Source organism: Saccopteryx bilineata, chromosome 6, assembly GCF_036850765.1.
Source record: "Saccopteryx bilineata isolate mSacBil1 chromosome 6, mSacBil1_pri_phased_curated, whole genome shotgun sequence".
Lineage (NCBI taxonomy): Eukaryota > Metazoa > Chordata > Mammalia > Chiroptera > Emballonuridae > Saccopteryx > Saccopteryx bilineata.
This window is the reverse complement of record NC_089495.1, coordinates 126,629,038-126,653,940: the sequence shown is the minus strand read 5'-3', so window position 1 is coordinate 126,653,940 and position 24,903 is coordinate 126,629,038. Positions and strand designations below refer to the sequence as shown.

Genomic DNA, 24,903 nt, shown 5'->3' with positions numbered 1-24,903 from the left:
TTCAGGAAAAACTGCCTTCATCCCTAGAGGTCTTGATTTGGCCCCACCTTCCCTTTGTGTTCTGATTAGTTTGCTGAGCTGACAGAATTTTTTGGAAATTGAAGATTTAAATTCACCAGGAGAAGCCCTGGCTGGTTCAGCAGGGTGCAGGCGGGCTGTGCCCCTGGGCAGCTCCGTGGCTGGAGCCCTATCAGGTAGAACCCGCTGCACCCCTGGGGAACATACCCGATGGAGCTGAGTGTGCGCGGTTTGGGCTTAACGCCCAGCTCTTGACAGTGGATGAGGAGAAACTTTTTGCAGTTTGGACAAACTAGCCTCAATCACCCCTGAAGCTGGGGGAAGAGGCTCGTCGGCCAGTATGACTCTTCCAGCTGGTGTTGTTTTTGTTTTGTAACTTTGGAAAGAATGTCAAAGGCTAGGCAGACGCCCACTTGTCAAGGAGTCCCGGCTGGTAGCCAGGACAGCCCCTCCCTGGTAGGCATCAGGAAAACATGCAAAGCAAGTAAATACAGTGATTCCTGGGTGTGCACGAGATCTTCCTCGAGCCCCAAGCCTGATGCCAAGGCTGCAACCACAGGGATACTCTCGTCCTTTCATAACTGAACACTGGCCTGGAACTGGGAACAGGGGGTCCTGACTCATTCACACTCATTGACACACATACACATATCATACACACCACATGCACAGACACACACGTACACTCACACATGCACATGTGCATGAGTCAGAAGAGAATGTTCACTACCCTCTCACTCTCTGTTGCGTGTTTAGTTTTCCCCTCATGTTTCTGCATTAAATCTCTTTTGGAATTGCTGGGCTGCCTAATTCCTGCAAGCATGTGTTATTCCCCTCCGAACTGCACTTGGGCATATCATCCAAGACCCTCAGGGAGCCCCAGGCCGGCACCCCCCCACACACACACTTTCCCAGCTGCACACAGATTAAAGGCTCCAGGAAGGACAGGTCCTGTCTGCCTGTAACCAGCCATGGGTGTAAAGAGCCCCTGCACCCTCTAATCAAGATCTCCTTGCTCTCATGTAACACCCTTTGCCCTGAAAACTGTCTGGGACAGAGCCCAGGGCTCTCCAGGAGGAGTGAGGCCCCTGTCACAAAGCTGGGAACAACTGTGCTTCCTGGGTCCCCTTCTCCACTCCAGCCTCACTCTCTGACAGTAGTGGTTCCTGGTCACCAGGCACCTATTTATTTTGTTTTTAAAATAGCCATCCTCAAAGAAGCACTCGCCACCCCGCCAAGCTGGGATGCTTCCTCCTATTGCAGGGTTGGGACCATGGCCCGAAAAGATGCTCCCTCGTGCCTGCTCCTGGCTAGAGGTTCAATTCTGCCTTGGGCAGGGAAGTTGGCTGCAGCCCCAGGGTCAACCCTGGTCCTGACCCTCTGTTGCCCACGGGGGAGGTGCTTGGCCCCCCCCATGTGGGGGCCTTCCAGGGACACAAGCTATATCCCAGATGGCTTTGCTACCAGGCTGCTGCCAGGAGGGGGCCATAGGATGAGAAGGGACATTTAGCCTCAAGTCTAGTTCCTCCTAGCAGTCATAACATATTCAGCCCAGGCTGTGCTTCAAAGCCCCAGCTACCAGCCCTGCCCAACCGCCCAGGGAAGGGCCTCAGACATGGGAGTGGCTTTAGGCTTCTCACTCAACCAGACCTTCCTGTTGACCTAACCGGTGACATGTCCCACTGAGGACATTGGTCTCAGCACAGCTTCCTGCAGGGTTCGGTTTGCAGGCCTTTGCTGGTGCATGGAAAACCCAGCAGGGACATTGGTTTCTGAGATCAAACCGATTCATTCACTGTAGTGGCTTCGCTCTTTTTTGAGTAGTACAAACATTCATGTACATCCTCATGCCTTCTGACCATCCAGAGTACGATCATACATGTGTGAGGCAACGTTAAAAAGGCAAATTTATGTTCTTGTTTCCATAAATTGGTTATCAAACATGATTTTAAGTTAATAAAACTGTAACTGGAACTAATTTTATTTTTTGGAAAAAGAAAAACTCACTCGCCGGGGTCAGCAAGCATGAAAAAAAACTCACTACTCAAAGGGTTAATAAAAAGCGATGACTTGGGCGATGACTTGGGCATGCGAGTGCCCAGCTGACGCACCCCTTGTTGTTCATCCTTCAGAACGGTGTCACCACCCGGTGCCTCTGCTTTCCAAGGTGGGAAACACCTCAGGCTGGTGTTGGCCCCTCCTGTTTGTCTTGTGTGATGAGGTTCTCGAGGGGAAGATGTCACCCAGATGCTCTGCAGACAGGACTTCTCCAGAGCGGGGGCTGCGTGGCTGCTGTGGCGGTGCCAGGGTGCAGGTGGAGGGCTTTGCTCTTGAACGCTGACCCGACGTCCGGCTCGGGTTGGCTTCTGTCTTGGAGGACGGTCAGAGATATCCTTGCATTTCCAAAGGGAATGTAGACCTGTGACGTGGAGCTTGTGCCCAGTGCATCCTAAAAATGCAAGGTCTGGGTCCAGGGCATAGGTGGAGCAATGGCTTTGACTCACGGCAGGGAAATGGGGACCAAACTCATGGCTCCCACACCTGGGCACCGTGCAGTCATCGGCACTGTGCTGATCACGCAAGTGCTCAGCAATCGCTTCTGTTTTCTGACTACTTCTCCATTTGATGGATGGCAGATGCCAGCGCCTTCAAAATATAAACCAATCCCAGCCATAACATTTGAAAGAAAAATAAATCAGCCATTCCAGAGAGCAAAGACTTTCACGGGGGAGGGGGGATATTTTCTGTAACCTTTTTGCTTTCTATTTAAATTAAGCTTCACTGAGCAAGTTTGGCAGTAATGGGGGGGCTCCGAATTTGGTCTCCCTTGACCGTGATAGCCTTGATTGGTAGTTTGTTGTCAGGTTGGAAGGTGTGCCTTTGAGTGAGGGGGAGCAGGACAAATGCCTGGGGACAGCTCTGTTTCCCGAAGGTCAGAAATGGGGGGGGGGGAGTGCAATTAGAGAGGTCTTCAGAGAGAAAGTTAATTAGCTTCTAAATAGCATTTAACACAGTTTACGAGGGGGATGGAAGTGGGGACTGTTGCAAAACGGCTGCCAAAGGAGATGATAGTTCTGGCCAACTGGCATCCACCCCTCCTGTCTACTCAGTCCTGTTGTCTTGGGGTGTGGGGTGGGAATTCCCTAGTGGGTTGAATGGAAGGACCCGAGCATGACCCATGAGGCAGACCAGCCCGTGTCCCCAGGAGCTATCCCTTTTGAGAGTGGGAGACAGCCACTCTGAGACAGTGGGAGGTGCCTGCCACCTGAGAGATCTGCTTGGCCTTGGAGTGGCCATCCTTCCTCACACTCGCTGCCCAGCTTCCCCGTCACAAAAATTAGATATGTCTTCATATGTGTCTGCACTGGGCTGAATAGTGTGCCCAAAATCCATGTCCCTCCACCCCAGAACCTCAGAGTGGGACCTTAATGAGAAGGTAAGGGTCAAGACGAGATCATCCTGAATGACGGTGAGCCCCAAATCCAGTGCGCACCCTTATAAGTAAGGTGACCAACTATTTTACAATGAAAAGGAGGACAAAAATAAGTTGTAGAAAACAATATCATAAATAAAAGAAACATTTTATTCATTGAAACAATAATACACTATAATATGATAAATGCATAATAAAAACATTTGTAACACTTTATATTATAATTATGCTTACATACCTGTTAATTTTTAATAATTATTGTAAGAAAAAAGTACTCATTTAGATACAGATACATCATATCACACACAATGGATCGACTCTGCATAGATTGAATATGGACATTTACAGATTAGTCTTCCAATATCAAAAAGGAGGACATGTGGAGGACACTTTTTGAGGGAGGATGTAACTTACAAAAGAAGGACTGTCCTCCCTAAAGGATAACGATTGGTCACCTTATTATAAGAGACTGAGAAGGGCACATGACATGCCGAAGGCCATGTGACAAGGAAGCTGAGCTTAGAGTGATGCTTCTATAAGCCAAGGGCTTCCAGGAGGCCAGCAGCTGCCAGATGTTGGGAAAAGCAGGGAGGATTCCCCTCTGGCCCTTCAGAGGGATCACAGCCCCATGGAGACCTTGATTTTGGACTCTTGGCCTCCATAATCATGGCAGAATAAATTCATGTGGTTTTAAGGCTTCTGGTTCGTGGCAATTTGTTGTGGCAACCCTGGGAAACATTGTCACTTTGTTAAAGACCTTACCTCGGTCCATGGGGGGTAGGAGGCCCAGAGTGGGAGGCTGATGTCTGAAGCCAGAGAAGGGCTAATGAGAGAAGGAAGCAGGAGCCCCGGGAAGGTGAGGACGGTGCCAGAACAGCCTTTGTCTTCTTAGAACAGCCTTTGTCTTCTTACCGTCTAAGGACTGACTCAGGTGTGGCCATTTGACCTACTTGTTTCATTTTCTCTGCTGAAACTGGTTTGCTCAGTGTAATTTTTTGTTTATAGAGGTTAGCTTTTCGCTCTTTCTGATTTTTGCCTCTGATGCTTTTTTTTAGGGGGATGTCTTTTTCTTTTTAATTATGAAAGTAATACCTACTTACTAAAGAAGTTTAGAAAATAAAGAAAAGACAGATAAGAGAAGGGGTGACACCCTACCAGTGCTCTGCTTCTGACAGCCGTTGTTAGCATCTGGGCATGCTTCCTCTGGCCTTGTGTGTGTTTATTTTTGTTTTGTTTTGTTTCTGAGGCCTAAGTTATTTCACAGAAGTATAGGCTTGCTATTTGGCAGCTCAGCTGCTTGGAGCATCGTCCTGACATGCTAGGGTTGCAGGTTTGATCCCCAGTCAGGGCACATGCAGGGTCAGCCAGTGAATGCATGAATAAGTGGAATAGCAGACTGATGTTTCTCTCTCTCTTTCTCAATAATCAATCACTAGAAAAAAATTTAAACCATAATTTAAAATTTTGCTATATTTGATATGTGCAAAAATACATGTAGGATGTGTAAACAAACCATGAAGCATACTAATAGCATGACGCCTGGGGCTGTGGCAGTGCCATGAACGGGGCAACCAACCACGGCTCTTTCCTCCCTTCTCAGCCCCAGAATCCGGTCTCTGGAAGGCATCCTTTCTGAAATGCCGTATGCGTCACTTCCTTGCTCTTTTAAAGCAGGTTGTCCACATATGTGTATACTTCCCAACAATGCATCTATTAGCTTTGTCTGATTGTGTGCATTATAAAAATGTCCTTGCCCTTTGCCACCCGTTGTGATCCAGCTGTATCTAAGATTCAGTGCTTCCTTTCTCTTGACTGCCACGCAGATCCCAAGTGGCAATGGTGCTCTAGTATGCCCATGTTCTTGTCTCTCACCCTTTGGTTGTTTTCGGGGTCTTTTTCTGTAAGCAGTACCACTGTGACAGCTCCCTGGTGCAGGGGAGCAGATCCCTCTGGGGGCACACCTGGGTGTGTGTGAGCTCAATTTCATAAGATGCACCCACTGTTTTTTGCAGGTGTTGGGCCAGCATACACGCCCACCACCAGGACCTTGTGGGCTCCATCCTGCTATATCCAATTCACGTCCAATCATAAGTTCTTCCCAAGCTGTTGTGCCTTCTGAGGGGCCATCATTTTTAACACCTACAGGATATCTTACTGGGTGAATATATGATGTTACACTTGACCATACACCTCTCAAATATTTCATTGTTTCTGATTTTCAGCTCTTCCTAGGAGGAACACATCTGTGCTTGGCACTTGTGTACAAATAGGGCTATTCCTTCTGTCGGTTCCCCATAAAGGAAGAGAATAGTTTGTCATTCTGGGGACATGTTGCCCATTGCTGCTTTAAAGGTTTGAGCCTTGGTTGTGGACAAATTCACAAGTGTGCACAAAAGCATAAATACATGTATACACACACGTACACACAGGTTCCATCATATACATGTAGAAAGGTCCGATGTATAAATGTGTGCATGCACAGACATTCAATACCTACCGCTGTATGCATACATGCACACACACTAAAGTTCAATGTGATGCTATTTAGTTTACAGAAAGATTAAAATGAGAAACATCCTAAGTCTTTGTCTATAGTGGATGTTTAAATAAACCATGGAATCTGAAGCAGCCCTTTAAAAAAAGAGGTGTGGCCAACCCAATGTACGGACCAAAGACCCCAAATATGGTGTGAAAAAACTTAGCCATAACACAGGATTGAGTGAGACTGGATCTGGGCTGATGCGGAAGGAGGGATAGGGGACCGCAGTTCTGGAAGTGTACACACTTTTGAGTGTCTGGGTGTGTAACAGGTGAGCGGATGGGGAGGGTAGAGACCCGATAGTCAGGTCGCCTTGGGTGTTTGGAAACAATCCACTGCTGATACACCTGCTGAAGATCCATGTTCATTTGCTTTTCTTTATGACTGACGATTTTTAATATGTTTCTATTTATTTATGCTGTTTCTTTTTCTTTTAAATAAATTTTTATTTGTTGATTTTAGCAAGAGAGAAAAAGAAAGAGAGAGAGATGGAAACATTGATGTGTTGTTCCATTTAATTGTGCACTCAGTGGTTGATTCCTATATGTGCCCTGACTGGTGATCAAACCCACGAGCTTTGGGTATCGGGAGGATACTCCAACCAATTGAACTACCTGGCCAGGGCCCCTTTGTTTCTCCTTTTGTGAAGTATGCATCATTGGTCTCTGTGATGTTTTAGAAGAGTGAGTCAAAGAGAAAAAGGTGTCAGCTCTCCTCGGAGGGTTCCTAAAGCCCCCTTCAGTGCCACCCTGCTGGAACCATGTTCATGGAGACCATAATTCATGCAGGAGATGCACCATTCCCCTGGGATCTGCCACATGTGATGCCCAGGGGTCTCCTTTCCTTCTACCAGCTTTGAGGACGGACAGTTGCTTGGCAGTCTAGGCAGTCAATGAGCTCCAGTGAGGGGTGCAGAGTCCGGCTGACAGACGGGATGGCTGTGCTGCCCTGAGAAGAGCCTTTCTAAGCCCACCCTCCCAGATGTGTGAACAGCTATTTTGCTACCCTTACTAAGTCCTGAGTGTGAGTCTCACATCACTCACGGTGACCCGCCCACCCTGCAAGGATTGAGTAATGGGCAAGCACAGGTTTGGGCAGTCGGTCCCAGGAAGTCATTGTGAGCGTCCCAGACAGCGTGTTTGCAATGACCCATTCAGGACTGGCCATCTGCCACAGGGGCTCCTGAGGTGGCTCATGGGACCCAGACTGGCTAAGTGGGACTGGGGCCCAAGTGCGTGGAGTGGTACCAGGCTCAGAGCTCATAATTGGAAGGTTCTGGCTTCTGGCTCCACCCTTCCTTCCATGGCTGTGTTTCTCAGCTGGTCCCCTCCCTCTCTGCCCCTCTGTGTTCTTGTTAGGACAATGTCTTGATGGCTCCTTTCATCTTTATGGCGCTTCTGTAACCACATGTTCCTCCTGTACTCACACCTTGGTTTCCACACCCCTGTCAGCCTCTTCCCATTTTCTCCTCCCTTTGGGAAGGGACCCCAAGCCTGTCCAGAGAGCTCACGGGCCCACGGGGTGGCCAAGGAGTCCTCGCGTGAAGCTGAGAGAAAGAAGGAGCATTTGGGCTGCAAGCCCGAAAAAGAGTTCATGAAATTTAATCAGCTGCCTAAGGGGAACACCTAAATTTAGTGAAATTATTATTAGTATTCATTCCATTTTTAAATAGCCTAAGGGAACATCATTGGAAAACTTGGGAAACCACCAGCCTGGGTGGTGACAATTCTGTTTCTGCAGCACCAAGGGACATTCCAGGACCACCAGGGTCTTGACAACCATGAACCCGCCGCCGGTGGTACCCACACCAGCAGCCAGAGGGTCCAGGAGGAGCGGCTGCCCATAGTGGGGTCAGGCACACCTGAGGGTTTTCGGTCTTTGCCCTCAGAAACCTGCAGGGAACCACATGTGGACCTAGGCCTCATCCACCCAGGCTCTGGAATGGGTGCCCATCACCCACACCAAGACCCGGAGTCAGTGATGCTCTCCACCAAGCCCACTCTTTGTTGCTCACTCACTGTGTTTCTTAGTTACTTAGTTGCCTAGTCTGTCCTCAGACTCTGCTGGTCCTGTAGTCTGGGGCTGATGTTTGGTAGCTGTGATGTTCCCAAAAAGTGTGGCGGTGGAAGACAGGGTCCCTTCCTGCTCCCAGTAGGTAGCCCTGTGGGATTGGGGCCCAACAGACTCCAGGTGTTTTTGCAAAAAAACCACACATGGGCACTATAGCACCTGTTTAGTGCACGAATACCCTGACCTGTGAGGGACCAAGTCTCTTCCTAGTAAATGGTACCCGGGTGTTGGTTCTCCTGCTCTTCCCACCCTGCCTTGTCTTCCTCAAGCATCTCAGTGTTGGTTTGGGTGGGGGTGAATACTTCATGTCGGAAAGAGTCACATGACTGGCCAGAGCACTGGGTTGAGCCTGACCCTGAGGATCCCTGAGTTCATAATGTCAGGTGGGCATTGGGAGCAGATGTGAACCCAGCACAAGCGTGAGGCTCTGGCTTTCTCTGCCAGCTGGGGAGTTGCCAGGGTGGCTCCCGGGGGGTTTGCCTCTGTCAGGGACTGGATCTTGCCAGAACTGGGGTTGCTCTTCATTTTATCTCAGTCACAGAAAACTTCCCAGGTTCCACCAGAAATGGGTCGAACACATACAGCTAATAAGAATGCCTTGATTTAGAAATACCCTATTTCTTGCCTGACCAGGTGGTGGCGCAGTGGGTAGAGCGTCGGACTGGGACGCGGAGGACCCAGGTTCGAGACCCCGAGGTCGCAGGAGTGCAGGGTTGTTGGCTTGAGCATGGGATCATAGACATGACCCCATGGTTGCTAGATTGAGCAAGGGATCACTCGCTCTGCTGGAAACCGCCCCCCCCCCCCCCCGTCAAGGCATGTATGAAAGGAACAACTAAGGTGCTGCAATGAAGAATTGATACTTATCATCTCTCTTCCTTCTTGTCTGTCTGTCTCTATCTCTCCCTCTCGCTGTCTCTATTTCTGTCAAAAAATAAATTTAAAAAAGAGAGAAATATCCTATTTCTTATCGCAAAATTCCTGTGAAATCTGGGGAGAAACGCATAGCTCCACTTTTGTTCTTTCTGGGTTCAGAAAGATCTCTCTGCTGCTGTCTTCCTGGTGCAGTTGTCACAGGATGCAATCAGTAAGGAGCAGAGCGGAGCAATGGGTTCTCAGCAGCCTGGCTCTGTAGCAGCTAGGCGTGGTCTCTAGGCTGCTGGGGCTATTAATTATTTTGATTTATTTATTAATGTACCCTGTGTCCCTTAGCCTCCAAGCATATTTGCAAATGCTTTCAGGGAAAAAGAAAAACAAATGATTTCTGCCGTCAGAGTCTCCTGCCCATAATGAATGGTGCCGAATAATTACGTTAAGTGGGAAAAGCCCTGGTAGCCTCCGTGGCCAGCCGGCATCTACCTGCTTAGCGATTATGAATGCGTCTGATGCAGGAAGCTGAGACTCATGAATGCAGTTGGGTTGGGTAAATAAAAGTTGTTCCTATTTTTACTTAGAACTCTGACAGTGTTGTTCTATTTCGACTCAGGAAAAAAAAAATTAACAATAAAAATAGCACCCAAAGGTTGGTGCATCCTCTCCCTGGGTTCTGGCCAGCCCAGCACGTTCCCTAGGCAGCAGAGATGTTATCTTTTGCTAAATTGTATTGGTAATAAACCTGAAGAATGTGTCCACTCTTCTCCTCCCCATAATTTATACCTTTCGTAATTAGCCCTCAGCGAGCTCACGTGGTGTCAGGATGACAGGGCTGGCTGATCACCGGGTGAGGCGCTGTCCTCCCGCTCTGCATGCCGGGCTGCAGGTCCTGGGAGCTGTGCTTTATGCCCTACTCGGCCTGTCTGCCCAGCCTGCAGCTGTTGGTTCCAGGTGTGTGCTGATGACATCTCTCCTCCCCAGCTCAGCCACCGCAGGTTTTAAGGGCTGGAATAATGGAATCTTTGGAGGCCTTTGTTTGACCACTGCATTCGAGGTCTCTGAAGCCCATAGTGCGCACACTGGTGGTGGGAGTGGCCACCATTGTCCAGGTGGCCTGCTCTGGCCGGCATTGACTGTGCTCCTGGTGCTGTGAAAGCCAGCCCACCCCTGCACTGGGCAGGCCTTGGTGGTCTGTGGGAGCCAGGCAGCATCTAACCCAGTGGGTGGATTGATCCCACACTGCTGTGTACATGTATGATGTTCATTAGGGTAGCGCCTCTGGTTTTGCTTGGATTGATCAGCTTAGTATGCACTTGGGAAATTGCATTTGGGAATTTGAAAGCCTAATGGGGTTTCAGAGAGTCCAGCCACTGTCACCTCCATGGCACATTGCACAGACAGAAATTGAGGTGCAGAGAGTGAGACTTCCCTTGTCAACCATTTGCATCCCTGTAGGGTGAGGGTGCAAAGACCACAGGGACACCATCACTGCAGGGGGTGATGGCTGAATAAGGCTGCAGCACAGATGTTGCAGAAGGGCTATTTTTAGCTGTCCTTGGCTCCTGGTCATTACCAGATGGGACATACTCCACCTTGTGATACGTCCCGGTCACCCTGCATCATCTCCTCATACGTTCACACTCCAGAGAACCTGCCGTTCTTCCAGCCAGCCAGTGCTTAAAAGCCCAGTACGAGACAATGCCTCATGCATGGAACATGACAGTAGGTGGATGTGTTCCCCATTGCAAAGAAAACAACTTAGCATTGTGGTCATGGCACGATGTGGCCTCCAGCCAGGACTGGGCCTCTCTGGGGCTCAGTTTCCACATGTGAAAAGTGGGCATGCTGACAGGGCAGTGGAGATCCTGTATAAACCGTTAGAAGCTTCACTGCTCTGGGCATGTCGATTCATGTTTCATCCAGTCCTCTCAGTTTTGTCTGGGCAAGGCACATTTATGCCACAACAAAGAATTGATGCTTCTCATCTCTCCCTTCCTGTCTGCCTGTCCCTATTTGTCCCTCTCTCTGACACACACACACACACACACACACACACAGTACTGGAGTGGAATGGCCAGGTCATGTGGGAGGTGTCTAACTTATTACATTCCCAGCAGCAGTGTGGGAGAGTTCTCATTCCTCCCTGTCCTCAGCGGCACTGGGTATGGTCAGTCTTTGAGTTTAATCTTCCAGCAGGTGTGTAAGAGGAGCTCATGGTGGTTTTATTTGCATTTCCCTGATTGCTAATGATGCTGAGTAGCATTTCACATGGCCTTTTAAAAAAGATTTTATTTATTTATTTGAGAGAGGGGAGAGAGAAAGAGAAAGAGAGAAGGGAGGGCAGAGCAAGAAGCATCAACTCCCATATGTGCCTTGACCGGGCAAGCCTAGGGTTTTGAACTGGGGACCTCAGCGTTCCAGGTCAACGCTTTATCCACTGCGCCACCACAGGTCAGGCCTCATGTGGCCTTTTGAGTTTGGCTTCCTTCAGGTTCCCCTAGTCTGTTTGTGTATCCACAGTTTGCTCCTTTGTGTCGCTGAGTGCTGTTCCATTGTACCGATGTCCCTCTGTCTGTTTCTGTATCCATCAGGGGGAAGAGTGCTCCTTCCTGTTTTTTCAACTATGAAGGCAACTGCTGTAACATTCACACACAATTTTGTGTGAACACTTTTCATTTCTCTTGGATATACACTTAGGCGTGAGATGTTTGACCTCAAACACCTACAAACTGTTTCCTGAGTTTTATGTTACATTCATTGTTCATTTCACACTCCTACCAGCAGTGCATGAGATTCCAGGTGCACTGCATTCGCCAGCACTCTGTGCTGTCCGTTTTCATTCACTGGCTTCATAGTCATTATGACAGGTGCACAATGTCCCCTGTTGTTCCTTTATATCAGGGGTCCCCAAACTACGGCCCGTGGGCCGCATGCGGCCCCCTGAGGCCATTTATCTGTCCCCCGCCGCACTTCTGGAAGGGGCACCTCTTTCATTGGTGGTCAGTGAGAGGAGCACAGGATGCATACAGTACTCCTGGAGTACTGTATGTGGCGGCCGCGCAAAGCACGGAGTCACTCACGTACAGTACTACTTCCGGTGACGCGGGATGCCCACGTCATGGCTCCGGAAGCACGTCATATCACTTTTTACAGCTAGCAGTGACAAATATGAAACCGGACATTGACCATCTCATTAGCCAAAAGCAGGCCCATAGTTCCCATTGAAATACTGGTCAGTTTGATTTAAATTTACTTGTTCTTTATTTTAAATATTGTATTTGTTCCCGTTTTGTTTTTTTACTTTAAAATAAGATATGTGCAGTGTGCATAGGGATTTGTTTGTAGTGTTTTTTATAGTCCAGCCCTCCAACAGTCTGAGGGACAGTGAACTCGTCCCCTGTGTAAAAAGTTTGGAGACCCCTGCTTTATATCATATCATGGCTCCATTACATGCCTTTCATAACCCATGATGTCATAGGCTTCTTTACCACCTTGTTTGGTGAAGTGTCTTTCCAAATCGTTTGCCAATTTTTAAAAATCATGTTATGGTGTTCTTTTTTTGTGACAGAGACAGAGTGAGAGACAGAGAGAGGGACAGATAGGGACAGACAGACAGGAAGGGAGAGAGATGGGAAGCATCAATTCTTCGTTGTGGCTCCTTAGTTATTCATTGATTGCTTTCTCATATGTGCCTTGTCCAAGGGGCTCCAGCAGAGCCAGTGACCTCTTGCTCAAGCCAGCTACCCGTGCTCAAGCTGATGAGCCCACGCTTAAGCCGGAGACCTTGGGGTTTCAAACCTGTGTCTTCTATGTCCCAGTTCGATGCTCTATTCACTGCACCACCGCCTGGTCAGGCTTGTGTTGTTTTCTTATCGCTTAGTTTTGAGGGTTCTGCGTGCAAATCCTTGATCAGATACGTGTCCTGCAAATATTTTTTCCCAGTCTGCAGCTTGTCTTTTTCTTTCCTTAACAGTGTCTTTCAACAAGCAGAAGTTTTTCATTTTAACTAAGTCCAGTTTATCAGTTTTTTTCCCCTTTCTTTTATGGCTCATGCTTTTGGGTCATAGCTAAGAAATCTTTGCCTAGCAATGCCATCAAGTTTTAAGAGTTGCTTATATGTATTCTGGGTACAAGTCTTTTATGAGTACAAGTGTTGTGAATATTTTCTCCCAGGCTGTGGCTTGTGGGGTTTTTTTTTTTTTTTTTTTTTGCCAGATTTTTGAAGAAAACGATTTTTAATTTCTACTTACTTAATTTTTTTGTGGTTTGTGTACTTTATGTTCTAAGAAACCTTGGCCTCTTCCAAAGTCACAAAAGTTTTTTCTCATGGATCCTTTTAGAATTTTTAGTTTTAGGTATCATATCAAGGTTTGTAATCCATTTTGAGTTAGTTTTTGTGTATGACATGAGGCAAGGTTGATGCTTCCAACCAGATATCCAGTTGCACTAACACCATTTGTGGAAAACTATCCTTTGTCAATTGCTTCTTTGTCAATAATCAGTTGTTCATTATCTGTCTATTTCTGGACCCTTGATTCTGTTTCATTGATTTGAAAGTCGACCTTTTCACCAATACCGAAGCTGTCTTGATTACAGTAGATTTAGAACAAGTCTCAAAATCAGATAAGTCCTCCAACTTTCTTCATATATATAATTGCTTTGTTTATTTGAGGTATGTTGCATTTCCATATGAGTTTTAGAGTCGGCTGGTCAATATTTACCCTCAAATAATCCTGCTAGAATTTTGGTCAGGATTGGGTTGAATAAATACATAGATACATTTGGTCAGATTACCACCTTCCCAATGTCGACTGTTTTGAACCAGCAACCTCAGCATTCCAGGTCAACGCTTTATCCACTGCACCACCACAGGTCAGGCTGAATAATACCATTATCCAGAGGTGCCATGGTTTATCCATTCACCTACTGAAGGGGATCTTGTTAGCTTCCAAATTCTGGGCCATCAAAGGGTGGCATTACTTCTAGCCCCTCTCCCCAAGTCTCCCACCCCCACTCCACACACACTCAACACCACCCTACAAAACCTGCACGCCCCTCCCAACACTCAGCGTCTTGCTCACCCCATGGGGTAGGCCAAGGTTTCCAGAAACCAGATGCAGGACAGAGCCTCATTGGACAAAGTCATGGCCTGGAGACCCCTTCTCTACTGCTGTGGTCCAGAGGATTGGTCCTTGGTAGGAAAGGAGCCCAGAGAGACAGCCTTCCCACCTCCCTGCAGCAGCTTGCCTCTAGGCACAAGTCTGCTTAAGCCATTTCTAACTCTTAGGGAGAAATTATTTGTATGAATTAATTGATTGATGAATTAATTCAGGACACTATGCTTGGGACTTACCACTGGAGTTCTAGCAACTTATTATTTAGTGGACTTAAAAAGTTTTAGATGGGCCCTGGCCGGTTTGCTCAGTGGTAGAGCATTGGCCTGGAGTGTGGTTGTCCTGGGTTCAATTCTGGGTCAAGGCACACAGGAGAAGCGACTATGTGCTTCTCCATCCCTCCCCCTCTGACTTCTCTCTCTCTCTCTTTCCCTCCTGCAGCCGAGGCTCCATTAGAGCAAAGTTTGCCTGGGAGCTGAGGACTGCTCCATGGCCTCTGCCTCAGGGGCTAGAATGGCTCCGGCTACAGTGGAGCAACAGGCCAGATGGGCAGAGCATCTCCCCCTAGTGGGCTCTCCAGGTGAATCTCAGTAGGGCGCACACAGGAGTCTCTCTCTATCTCCCCGCTTTTCAATTAAGAAAAAAGTCTCAAAATGAAGAAAAAGAAGAGCCAGTTTATACGTTTAGTTATTTGAAAATGTTAAAATCTGGCCCAAAGTTCTCTTTAACCTTGAGAACCACAACTGAAGTCATTTTGGAGGTTTCTTCCTCCCCGCTCAAGCTTTTTCTGAAAGCTGACACTTCCTGTATTCATCAGTTATCTACTGCTGTGAACAAATGACTTAAAGTGTGGCAACTTAAAACAAACTTTTATTTGCTAGCCGTTGTCCTGGTTGGGCTTGGCTAAATCAGGGTGTTTTGCTAGGGCTTGCTCAGACTACTATAGCCATCTGGGGTCAGGATGGGGCAGAGAATCTGAGATGGCCTCTGTCCAGGCTTTGGGGGTTCAGGTGCTGACTTTCTGTCTCTCTCTCTTCATGGTCCCTTGATTCCAGACTTCTTGAGGCCAGGTCCTGAAACTCACAGAGTGTCACTTACATTGCAGCCCATTAGCCAAAGCAACTCGCAAGGCCTACCCAGATTCAGGGATGGACAAATGGGATGAGTTGCAAGGACTCTGAGGCCGTTCCTAATCTCCACCTCAGGGCCAGGGGCTGCATCAGCTATGAGGTAGTGAGAACTCACCTGCTCTGTTCACTCTGACCATGCTGGCTTCCTTTTTCATTTCTGTTTCTGTGTTTTGATGACCCTCAGAAAAGGAAAAATACTGAGAAACACGACATTTCTTAACATTTAGCATCTTCTAGCTACAAAGCATTTTAACTTACGGCACAATGAAAGTTACTACCTAAATAAACCATCCTTTTAACTTTAATGCACCACACATAATTTTATGGACAAGCCAAATTATATGCAGCACATATGACTATTTCTAAAACCAAATTGCTCCACATGCATAACATGGTAAAAAATTGAAACTGCATATATTTCAGTTTTCCCGAGGTTTTATTTCCTTATGATTTTTTTTTCTATAACCTCAAGCTTCTCAGACATTTATGTTTTCAGTTCAGGCAGGAGTAGTAAATGTCTTGTGTTCTATGCCCAGCTGGTGCTGGGGGCTGGGCTTGCAGAGGCTACCATGATCTGGCCCCTAACACTATGGCAATTTGTCTTTAGGGGGACACAGCTGTCGTACTAGGGACCCAGGTGACCATGCAGTCATCTGCTGTGACAGGTCCTAAGGAATAAAGAACTGAGGCTGCCATCAGCTTTGCCCCAGATGAACCCGTGAAACCCCAGCTATAGGTCGAAAGCATAGTATCTTGAATTAATTCATCAATCAATTAATTTACGCAAATAATTTCCCCCTAAGGAGCTTAAGGGCTTAAGCAGACTTCTGCCTGAAGGTAAGTTACTGTAGGGAGTTAGGGGGGTGCTGACTCTCCAGGGTTCCTTCCCTGACAGGAACCAGTGCTCTGGGCCCCAGCAGTGGAGCAGGGGTCTTCCACCCATGACTGTCCGAGTCTGTCCTGCATCAGGTTTCTGGAACCCTTGGCCTGCCCCTCGGGGTCAGCATGACATGGTGTATTGGGAAGGATGTGCAGGTTTTGGAGGGTGGTGCTGGGTGTGTGCGGAGTGGGGGTGGGGAGAATTAGGGAGAGGGCTTGGAATAAAGGCACTCTTTGATGGTCCCTGGCCCCTCCCCGGCTGGATTTGGAAGCGAGCCAGGAAGGCCAGCCAGCAGGAGAGATAGGCTGAGAGCAGGCTTTCCTGACCACCGCGGTGGCCTCACTGTTCAATAAGGAGATTATGAAGCACTGCATGAAGTGGCCTGGTGGGGGGTTGTCTTCAGATCTACAACTTGCCTTGTTTTGCCAATAACTATCGCCCAGTACAGCCGGAGTCAGGGTCCATGTAGACAGGCTAACCTCTCAGCCTTTTTGGTCTGAGTTTGCCCTCTGGCCACAGTGATTCAGTTTACTCACTGACTCTGGGCTATTTCACCTGGGTCTGTTTCCTTGGCCAGCCCAGGTGCTCCTGGCTCAGCACACTTGTTTAGGCAGGTAGGGAGGAAAAGCCACCTGGGCCCACACAGCAGGTTTGGTGTTATTCCAGAAGCTGCTATGACCAGTGGTGGGATTCAAATAATTTTTTTTTTTTTGTATTTTTCTGAAGCTGGAAACAGGGAGGACAGTCAGACAGACTCCCGCATGCGATCGACCAGGATCCACCCGGCATGCCCACCAGGGGCGAAGCTCTGCCCACCAGGGGGCGGTGCTCTGCCCCTCCGGGGCGTCGCTCTGCCTCGACCAGAGCCACTCTAGCGACTGGGGCAGAGGCCAAGGAGCCATCCCCAGCGCCCAGGCCATCTAGGCTCCAATGGAGCCTTGGCTGCGGGAGGGGAAGAGAGAGACAGAGAGGAAGGAGGGGGGGTGGAGAAGCAAATGGGCGCTTCTCCTATGTGCCCTGGCCGGGAATCGAACCCGGGTCCCCTGTACGCCAGGCCGACGCTCTACCACTGAGCAAACCGGCCAGGGCCGGGATTCAAATAATTTAACAACCGTTTCTCTGTCCTAATGACCTTTTTTTTTTTTTTTTTTGCTTTTTTTTTTTTTTAATTTTAATGAGAGGAGGGGAGGCAGAAATAGACTCCCGCATGCGCCTGGACCGGGATCCACCCGGCAAGCCTGTCAGGAGTCGATGCTCTGCCCATCTGGGGCCAACTTGCTCTAATCGAGCCATGGCTGCAGGAGAGGAGGAGAAGAGATAGAGAAAGAGAAAGAAGTGAGAGGGGGAAGAGTGGAGAAGCAGATGGGCGCTTCTCCTGTGTGCCCTGACCGGGAATCGAACCCAGGACATCCACATACCCAGCCAACGCTCTACCACTGAGCAAACTGGCCAGGGCCCCTAATGACCGTTTTAAGTATAAAAAAGTGATACACCAAAAGGTAGTTTATTATTTCATGCATTTAATATTTAAATAAGAACAATAAAAGAGGTACACAAAACTAAATTATAAGAGTTTAAAAATATTAATGAAAAAATATTAACTAATACCTGACCAAAAAAAATAAAACTATTATTTGATCCTTTGAGTAGTGAGTTATTTTCATGTTCACTGGAGTGAGTTTTTTTCAAAAAATGAAATTAGTTCCAGTTCCAGTTTTATTAACTTAAAACCATGCTTGTTTGATAACCAATTTATGGAAACAAGAAGAACATACATTTGCCTTTTTTTAATGTTGCTTTAGACATTTTTAAAATAAAAATTTTTGTGTGATTGTACTCTGGATGGTCAGGAGGGCATGAGGACGTACATGAACGTTCCTACTACTCAAAGGGTTAAGATGTTTCCGTATTGCTTCTTGATTGACATCCTCACTTGCAACTTTTTTCACCTATGGACGGAATGAACATTACTACGGGCACTTAGAACACGCTGTTGCATAGATGAATATTAAAAAAGAATAAGGAATGTAAACTTGTGATTTCCACATTGGGCAGCTGCCCGAGCGCCCACCTTAGAGAGAACCCTCATTACAAGTGCCATTTTAACAACCAGTTGGCCAAATTCAACAAAAAATTAGGTAATGGTTCTGCCAAACTGGTATGAACTGGCTAAATCCCACCACTGGCTGACCCTAAAAAGTCATGTCTTTGTCTACCAGGAAGTTCCCCGTTCTGAGGGATTATGCTCAGACAATCCAGAGTAGCTTCCGTAGAGACATGTGCCCACCTGAAGAAGGGGTGCTTGGGGGTTCGTCAGTTCCCTAGGCACTGAGATTCTGGGTTGAAACAGGGAAGCAGGATATAATGATTGCAGCTGCACCTAGTTGGATGCTGGGGCCGCAGACCAGAGCCATACTGGCTTGTATTTTAGCCGGCATTTGGCAGATATAACTGTTAAATCCCAAGAGACTGCATTTCACCTGTAGTGTGGCTGAATCTATGTGATAAAACATTTTATATCTGGGGTTCTAAACAAATTCCTGAATTTTTTTTCTTAAAGCAAAATAAATTGGTTTGTATTGTTAAATTTCGGATTTAGAAGCAGTAAAAATAAGCTGGTGAGGACATGGGCTACAGAGCTTGGGTTCAAATCCCAACTCTACCACCTGCTAGCTGTGTGACCTCTGGAAAGTTACTCAACCTCTCTGGGCCTCAGTTCCTCCTCTGTGCAATGTGGGTAATAACACTCCTCGTTTCATAGGATTACTGTGAGGGTGATAATAGCACACAAGAAGTGGTTAACCCAGAGCCAGGCCCAAACTGAGTGTTTAATAAATGTTCACTGTTAGTATTAATAATATTAATAACCCAAATGTTTCCTAACTGAATTAATATTTTTTTCAGGAAAACAGTGAACCAGTTTGAACCCTAACAGAAGCCCCATGCTGTCTAAAATGGTCAGCCCCAAGGACCTTGGGTGCCCAGTACTGAGCACTCTACAATCCTTTCTCTTACACTAAGTCTTGTTATTAGCCTCACTTTGCAAATGAGAAAACAAAGGTTCAGAGAGGCTTGGTAACTTGCCCAGGGTCACAGAGCGAGGGCTTGTCAGTATGACCTCATCTGCCATTATAAAGTGGAATGGAATTTAATCAAGAAAATGCTTTCCCATCCACATGTAAATGTCACTGGGTGTGACTTGTATTGGATTCATTCACTCATTCATTCATGGGCGTCTGGAGAGCTGCTACCTGCATGCATGTTTGGCCATCTGTGAGTGTCTAAGCCTGGTGCACATGTTTAAATGGTTCCCCCACACCCTCCCTGTCCTTCCCTGTGGGCTGCAAGGCCCGAGAGATATGTGACCATCATACTACATGCTTCCCCAACTCCCCCTCCAGTTTGGATGCCCACCTGCAGTTCCTGGACAGCAACGGTCTCCTGCAGACCCCGCGCTGGGACAAACCGCAGAGGGCACAAGCCCTGGAGCAGACTTGTGGTGTGTTCCGCGTGGACCTGGGACACATGCTCTCCCTGCGACTTTTCTTCAGGTGAGAGCTGGCTCTCTGCAGAAGGTGGGCATGTGTGCAGTGTCCTTGTGGGTGGTGCTCGGGGCCAGGGCCCTGGCATCACTGATGTTGTCAGCAATGGGAGGGAGAGGGAGAGGTGCCCCATAAGAAGTGGGTTAGGATAGCTTTCAAACTCATTCACCACCTTCAGAGTGGTGGTGGCCAGCTGTTGCCTGGGGCTCTGGCTTGAGGGGGGGAAGCCAAGCTAGTAGTTGAAGACTGCTCCCCATATCCCAGCAAGTGGTTCTTGAAATGGGAGGGGGCTTTCTGGAGGGAGGCACCCTTTCTTTTGTGATGGGCGGACCATTCCTATTGGTGTCCTGCCCAATAGCCACATCAAATCCCTCCTGAAAGGCAGGGTAGCCCAGCTGTAAAATGATACCAACCAAAGACCTGTGCTAAGAATAGCAGGAGTGTTACCCAAGGGGTTTCCCAGACCCAGGGCCACATTCCAGCCTTTCCTGGAAGGGCATCAAAGTTTGAGCTGGTAGCCCTGATGGATGGATACGTGGTGCTTTCCCAGGAGGGTTCTCCAGAGTGCCACCCACGTCTGCTGGAGAAGACCCTGGAGGTGGCTCTCTGACCACTGCCCCCTCGGGCTCAAAATCTGATTCCTCCAACAGCATCTACCCCTCGCCCCCACTCTCCTGGAAAGAAGGGATTATACTGCCTGGCAGTCCACAGTGGGGACAGAAGGCCTCTCTGGCAAGTCTCCTGGGGAGTTTATGGGGACAATCCTATGTGCCTGCCTCCCTAGAAGGGAACTAGCTCTTGCCTTCTTCAGCAAATGGGTTGCTGGCTTCTGCTGGGATGTAACTCTGTTCCCCTCTTGGGCCAGCAGCTAAACTCCAAAGGACTTCCTGTTTCCTGCCTCCAGGTCAGTGATAGCTGCCACTGATTATACATACTTGGAAATAAAAACCCTTGTTTACATATTCATCCCCTTCCTCCCCCTCCTGTGGTGGCCACTCAGCGATGAGGCCTGCACCAGTGGCCAGCTGGTCGTCGCCAGCCGGGAGAGCCAGTACAAAGTTTTCCACTTCCACCACGGTGGCCTGGACAAGCTGGCGGATGTGTTTCAGCAGTGGAAGTACTGTGCGGAGACCCACCTCAAAGACCAGGTAGTGGCCGAGTGGAGAAGCCCCTGGGAGACACCTGGCTGCTGAGCCTCCTGCTGGCCTCCATCAGTGTCCAGGTCTCCCCTGCACATCTCTCTTCCCCTCACCCAGGGCCTGGGGGGCTGTGACCATGGTTGCTAGTGGCTGATAGGGCAGCGACTCTGGCTTGGAAACAAGTGCCCTGGGCTTCTGTAAAGTCACTGCTCTGCACTCGAAAAGTCATGTTTTGACAAGGCCTTCTTGCCATATTTTGCTCAATCTACATACAAATGTAATGAGCGCTCTTTAATTAGCTGCTTAAGATACTGTATATGCTTATTAGAAACGGGGCTGATTTTAAAACCCTTTTCCTTCCCACGGAGCCTCCTGCTGGCTCGCCTTATTACAGTAGCGTGGCTCCCCCCCCTCACCCCCCCCCCACATTGAACAACCTTTGATTTTTGAATTAAATGTCAGCTGCAGTTTTGCCCTGGATTCGTGACTGCCTGTGACAGGCAGGCTCCCTGCTCGCTAAACAGCAATCCCTTTGTATGTGGCCAATCACATGTAATTTACTGCAGGCCCTTCTGGCAGAGGCAGAGGGAAGTTGGGCCCAACGAGGCATTAATTCCATTTTGCGGCTGGGGGTCCGAGGGAGAGCGGGGATGGGGGGGTGGGGAGGAGGGGGTTGGCGGCGGGGTGGGGGGCTCCGGAGGCGGCAGGTCCGGTGGGAGCCAGCCACAGAGCCCAGGCCAGGAAAACCGACGTGAAGATTAAGGTATTTTCATCTTAATTGCATCTCATTACAGTTGCCACTTCGGGGTGTGTACGCAGAGGTGAAGCGACCCTCCCTTTGGAAGAGAGGGGGAGGCTTTTCTATTCCCCGGAAGATCAGCGCTGGCTTCGACTCCCGCGGATGGACACTGACCTCTCCCCTTCTCTCCTGTCCAGCAGGTCGCCGACGAGAAGACATGCATGAAATTCTCCATCCGGCGACCCAAACTGCCCTCCCGCGAGACGCACCCAGAGGAAAGCATGTACCGCAGGCTAGACGTGTCCGCCTGGCTGGGCCACTTGAACGAGCTGGGCCAGGTGGAGGAAGAGTACAAGCTGCGCAAGGTGAGGCTGCCGCGGGGAAGAGCCAGGACCGGGGTGGCCTCCCCCCCATCGCGGGAGGAGCCGCGCGAACACGCGGGGCGCCGCAATCAGAGCCACACTCGTGGAGCTTGGGAGTACCGCGCCCGCTCATCTGAAAGAGCGCGCGGTGCCCTGCAGCACGTCCACACTCCGGGATTAGGCCGTGATGTGAGAACCACATGCTCCTCCAAGCGCCGCCCCCCGGGGGGAGGGGCGGTGTAGGGGCAGGGACATGGGACATGGGACATGGGACATGGGACATTGAGGTTTTAATGAGCCCGGAATAGAAGGCCGGCACTTTCTCCTTCCAAACAAGTGCAAATTGCGCCCCCTGAATCTAGGAATCAGTTGTCAGATGGCGCAGCCATCCACCGAAACCCAAGTCCCTGGGGACCTGGGGGGTGGGGGGGCCTGGGGTGGGGGTGGGGGGACCTGGAGGTGCTGGGTGCGGCCCTGCGTTGGCCCCACCCCAACTGCTGCCTCTTCCTCCAGGCCATTTTCTTCGGTGGTATTGACGTGTCGATCCGGGGGGAGGTCTGGCCCTTCCTGCTGCGTTACTACAGCCACGAGTCCACGTCAGACGAGAGGGAGGCGCTGCGCACACAGAAGCGCAAGGAATACACGGAGATCCAGCAGCGGAGGTAGCTTCCTGAGTCCAGAGGGAGGGCGCTGGAAAGGGCGGTGGGAGGTGTGCGTTGGCCTTAGTCGTCTGTTCTGTAACCCACCTCTTCCGACAATGGCCTTCCCCAGCGGAGTGCGGTCATCGTCCCAGGCGCCTTTTAGCCCACATGTTTTAGAATTCTTTTCCAACAGACTTAACTAGGCTCTGGGGTGGCTGCGGGTCCTCAGTAGCCGATGGAAGCCAGGACAGCGGATGTCCACCTAGGTCTTGTGGATCCCAGGGCTGCAGACAGCTCTCCTCCAGTTAGGCTGGGTGTATGCTGGGGGACATGTTAGGGATGCCCACCCCCTAAGTCAGTGGGGAGCTGAAGGGTCCCCAGTTCTCATCGGGGTCAGGGGTTGGGAGGGATGAAATGCCCATGGCCCTCGCTGACCTCTGCTGGGCTCCCTGCTCTGCACCAGGCTCTCCATGAGTCCTGAGGAGCACAGAGCATTCTGGCGAAACGTGCAGTTCACTGTGGACAAGGATGTGGTCCGGACAGATCGAAGCAACCAGTTTTTCCGAGGCGAAGGCAATCCGAATGTGGAGAGCATGAGGTATCTACCCGCCTTGCCCCTCTGGCCTCAGGTGACCTTCTGGGAAGTGGAGGAGCAGCTGTGCCTCCTAGAAGGTGGGGGTCTTTCTTCCAGGTTCATACAATAATTCCATTAGTTATTTTAGCCAGCTGCACTCAGCCCCTATAGTCATGGTGTCCCTGGGTGCCTGTAGGTCTCTCCCAAGGGTGCCAACAAAACCATCATCCCCTGGGCATCCACGCAGGCCTTGCTTGGCTCACACGAACCATGGCTGAGCCTCCTGGAGTGTCTGTCTCCCATGGGTGGCCCTCCAGGTGATGAAGCCATGCCCAGCCCTGGGGCTGGCATCTTTGACATTCGGCTGCTGCCTAGCAAATAATTGCACAAAATTAGCAGCCCATAAAAATGTCCCTGCAAACTAGCCCTTTGGCATAGGCAGCCTACCATTAAGAAAATCAGACCCACATTCCTCCTTCCCCCACACTCAAGGCCTATGAATGGCTACCTGCCAGCCATTACCTTTCCCGAGGCTCTGGGGATGGTCCCCACACTGCCTGCCTCCCCCTGGCATTGAGGCGAAGGACAGTGGTTCAGGCAGCCTGAGGTCTCCAGCCTGGGCTTCTACTGGCCCCGGGTGGCATGTCACTGTTAGGGTAGAAAGGGTAGGTATGTCTCGGCCACCCTCACTGACCTGCCTGATCTCTGGACCATATCGCCAGGAGGATCCTGTTGAATTACGCGGTGTACAACCCAGCCGTCAGCTACTCCCAGGGCATGTCGGACCTGGTGGCGCCCATCCTGGCCGAGGTCTTAGATGAATCAGATACCTTCTGGTGCTTTGTGGGTTTGATGCAGAATACAATCTTCGTCAGTTTTCCTCGGGATGAGGACATGGAGAAGCAGCTGGTGAGGCTTGGGGATGTGTGTGGAGAGGTCTTGGTGGCTGCCTGTTAGCTGGCTGCTGTGGGTCAGCAAAAAAAACAGGGTGGGCATTGCTGATGGGTATAGGAGGCATAGCCTGAGGCCTCTGGGGCAGAGCCACATGCTGCTCCTGGGTCCCAGGATGCATTCTTTCATCCCCACCCTACAATCACTGCAGGTACAGAGGCTGGGCTGCACAGGGCCCTCCCTGTGGCCTCACCTCCTGCATGCACGTGGTCTCCCAGCCTAGTCTCCCCAGCTGGGCAGGGAAGGCGGGAGCTCCACCACACCTGACCCTGAGCTTTATAGAACGAGTGCTCAGGTACATCTGTGCTGCTCCCTGCTGGGTCCAACACAGCCAGGGTTCCTGAGTGGGGATAAGGAGTGAGGGGCTCCTGAATCCACCCTGAGGCCCACTCGGCAGTAGTCACAGTCCCCCAAGGGCATCCATGCCTTCCCTGTAGTGCCCAGCCAGCACTCCTCCTTCCACATCCTCCTGTAACCTACACCTAGGCCAGGCAGCACTAAATGTTGGGGGACAGGGAGGTGGGCAAAGCTGGAGAGGGCACTAGGGCACCTGTGGGTTCCAGGTACCTGCCAGGTGCTGGGCTCTAGGATGTGGTCTGGACTCCCCAGTCCTGGAAAGAGCTGACAGAGAGGAGGATGCTGGGGGTTGGGGGGACGATATGGATGAGTAGTAAGGCAGATGGAACAGACTCCACTGCACAAGGTCAGGCCCTGTACACTGCCAAGACGTGGCTGACCAGTGTGTTCTGGGAAGTGACCTTGCACAGCCCAGTCATGTTAGATTACATGTGTTGTGTGCAGTAAAGGCCTTGAACACCACAGCAAGGAGCATGTCCTTTAGAGCAACCGTTAGGGGGCTGCTGAATTCTGCAGATGAGAGAGGAGAACACAGCAGAGG

General features: G+C 49.8%; 1 protein-coding gene across 9 annotated transcripts in view; it reads left to right on the top strand.

The window, feature by feature from the left end:
• Positions 1 to 24,903, top strand: part of TBC1D16 (TBC1 domain family member 16) — an 87,165-nt gene that overhangs the window by 34,553 nt on the left and 27,709 nt on the right. For 7 of the 9 annotated variants that reach the window (XM_066237751.1, XM_066237753.1, XM_066237756.1 and 4 more), the window contains 6 exons: positions 19,459 to 19,608; positions 20,600 to 20,747; positions 21,675 to 21,842; positions 22,353 to 22,501; positions 22,944 to 23,078; positions 23,777 to 23,963. In XM_066237751.1, the coding sequence (XP_066093848.1) occupies positions 19,459 to 19,608; positions 20,600 to 20,747; positions 21,675 to 21,842; positions 22,353 to 22,501; positions 22,944 to 23,078; positions 23,777 to 23,963 (937 nt within the window). Of the gene's footprint in view, positions 1 to 14,497; positions 14,628 to 19,458; positions 19,609 to 20,599; positions 20,748 to 21,674; positions 21,843 to 22,352; positions 22,502 to 22,943; positions 23,079 to 23,776; positions 23,964 to 24,903 lie in introns of those variants that run through there. The other 2 variants (XM_066237759.1, XM_066237752.1) reach the window with 2 other exon arrangements.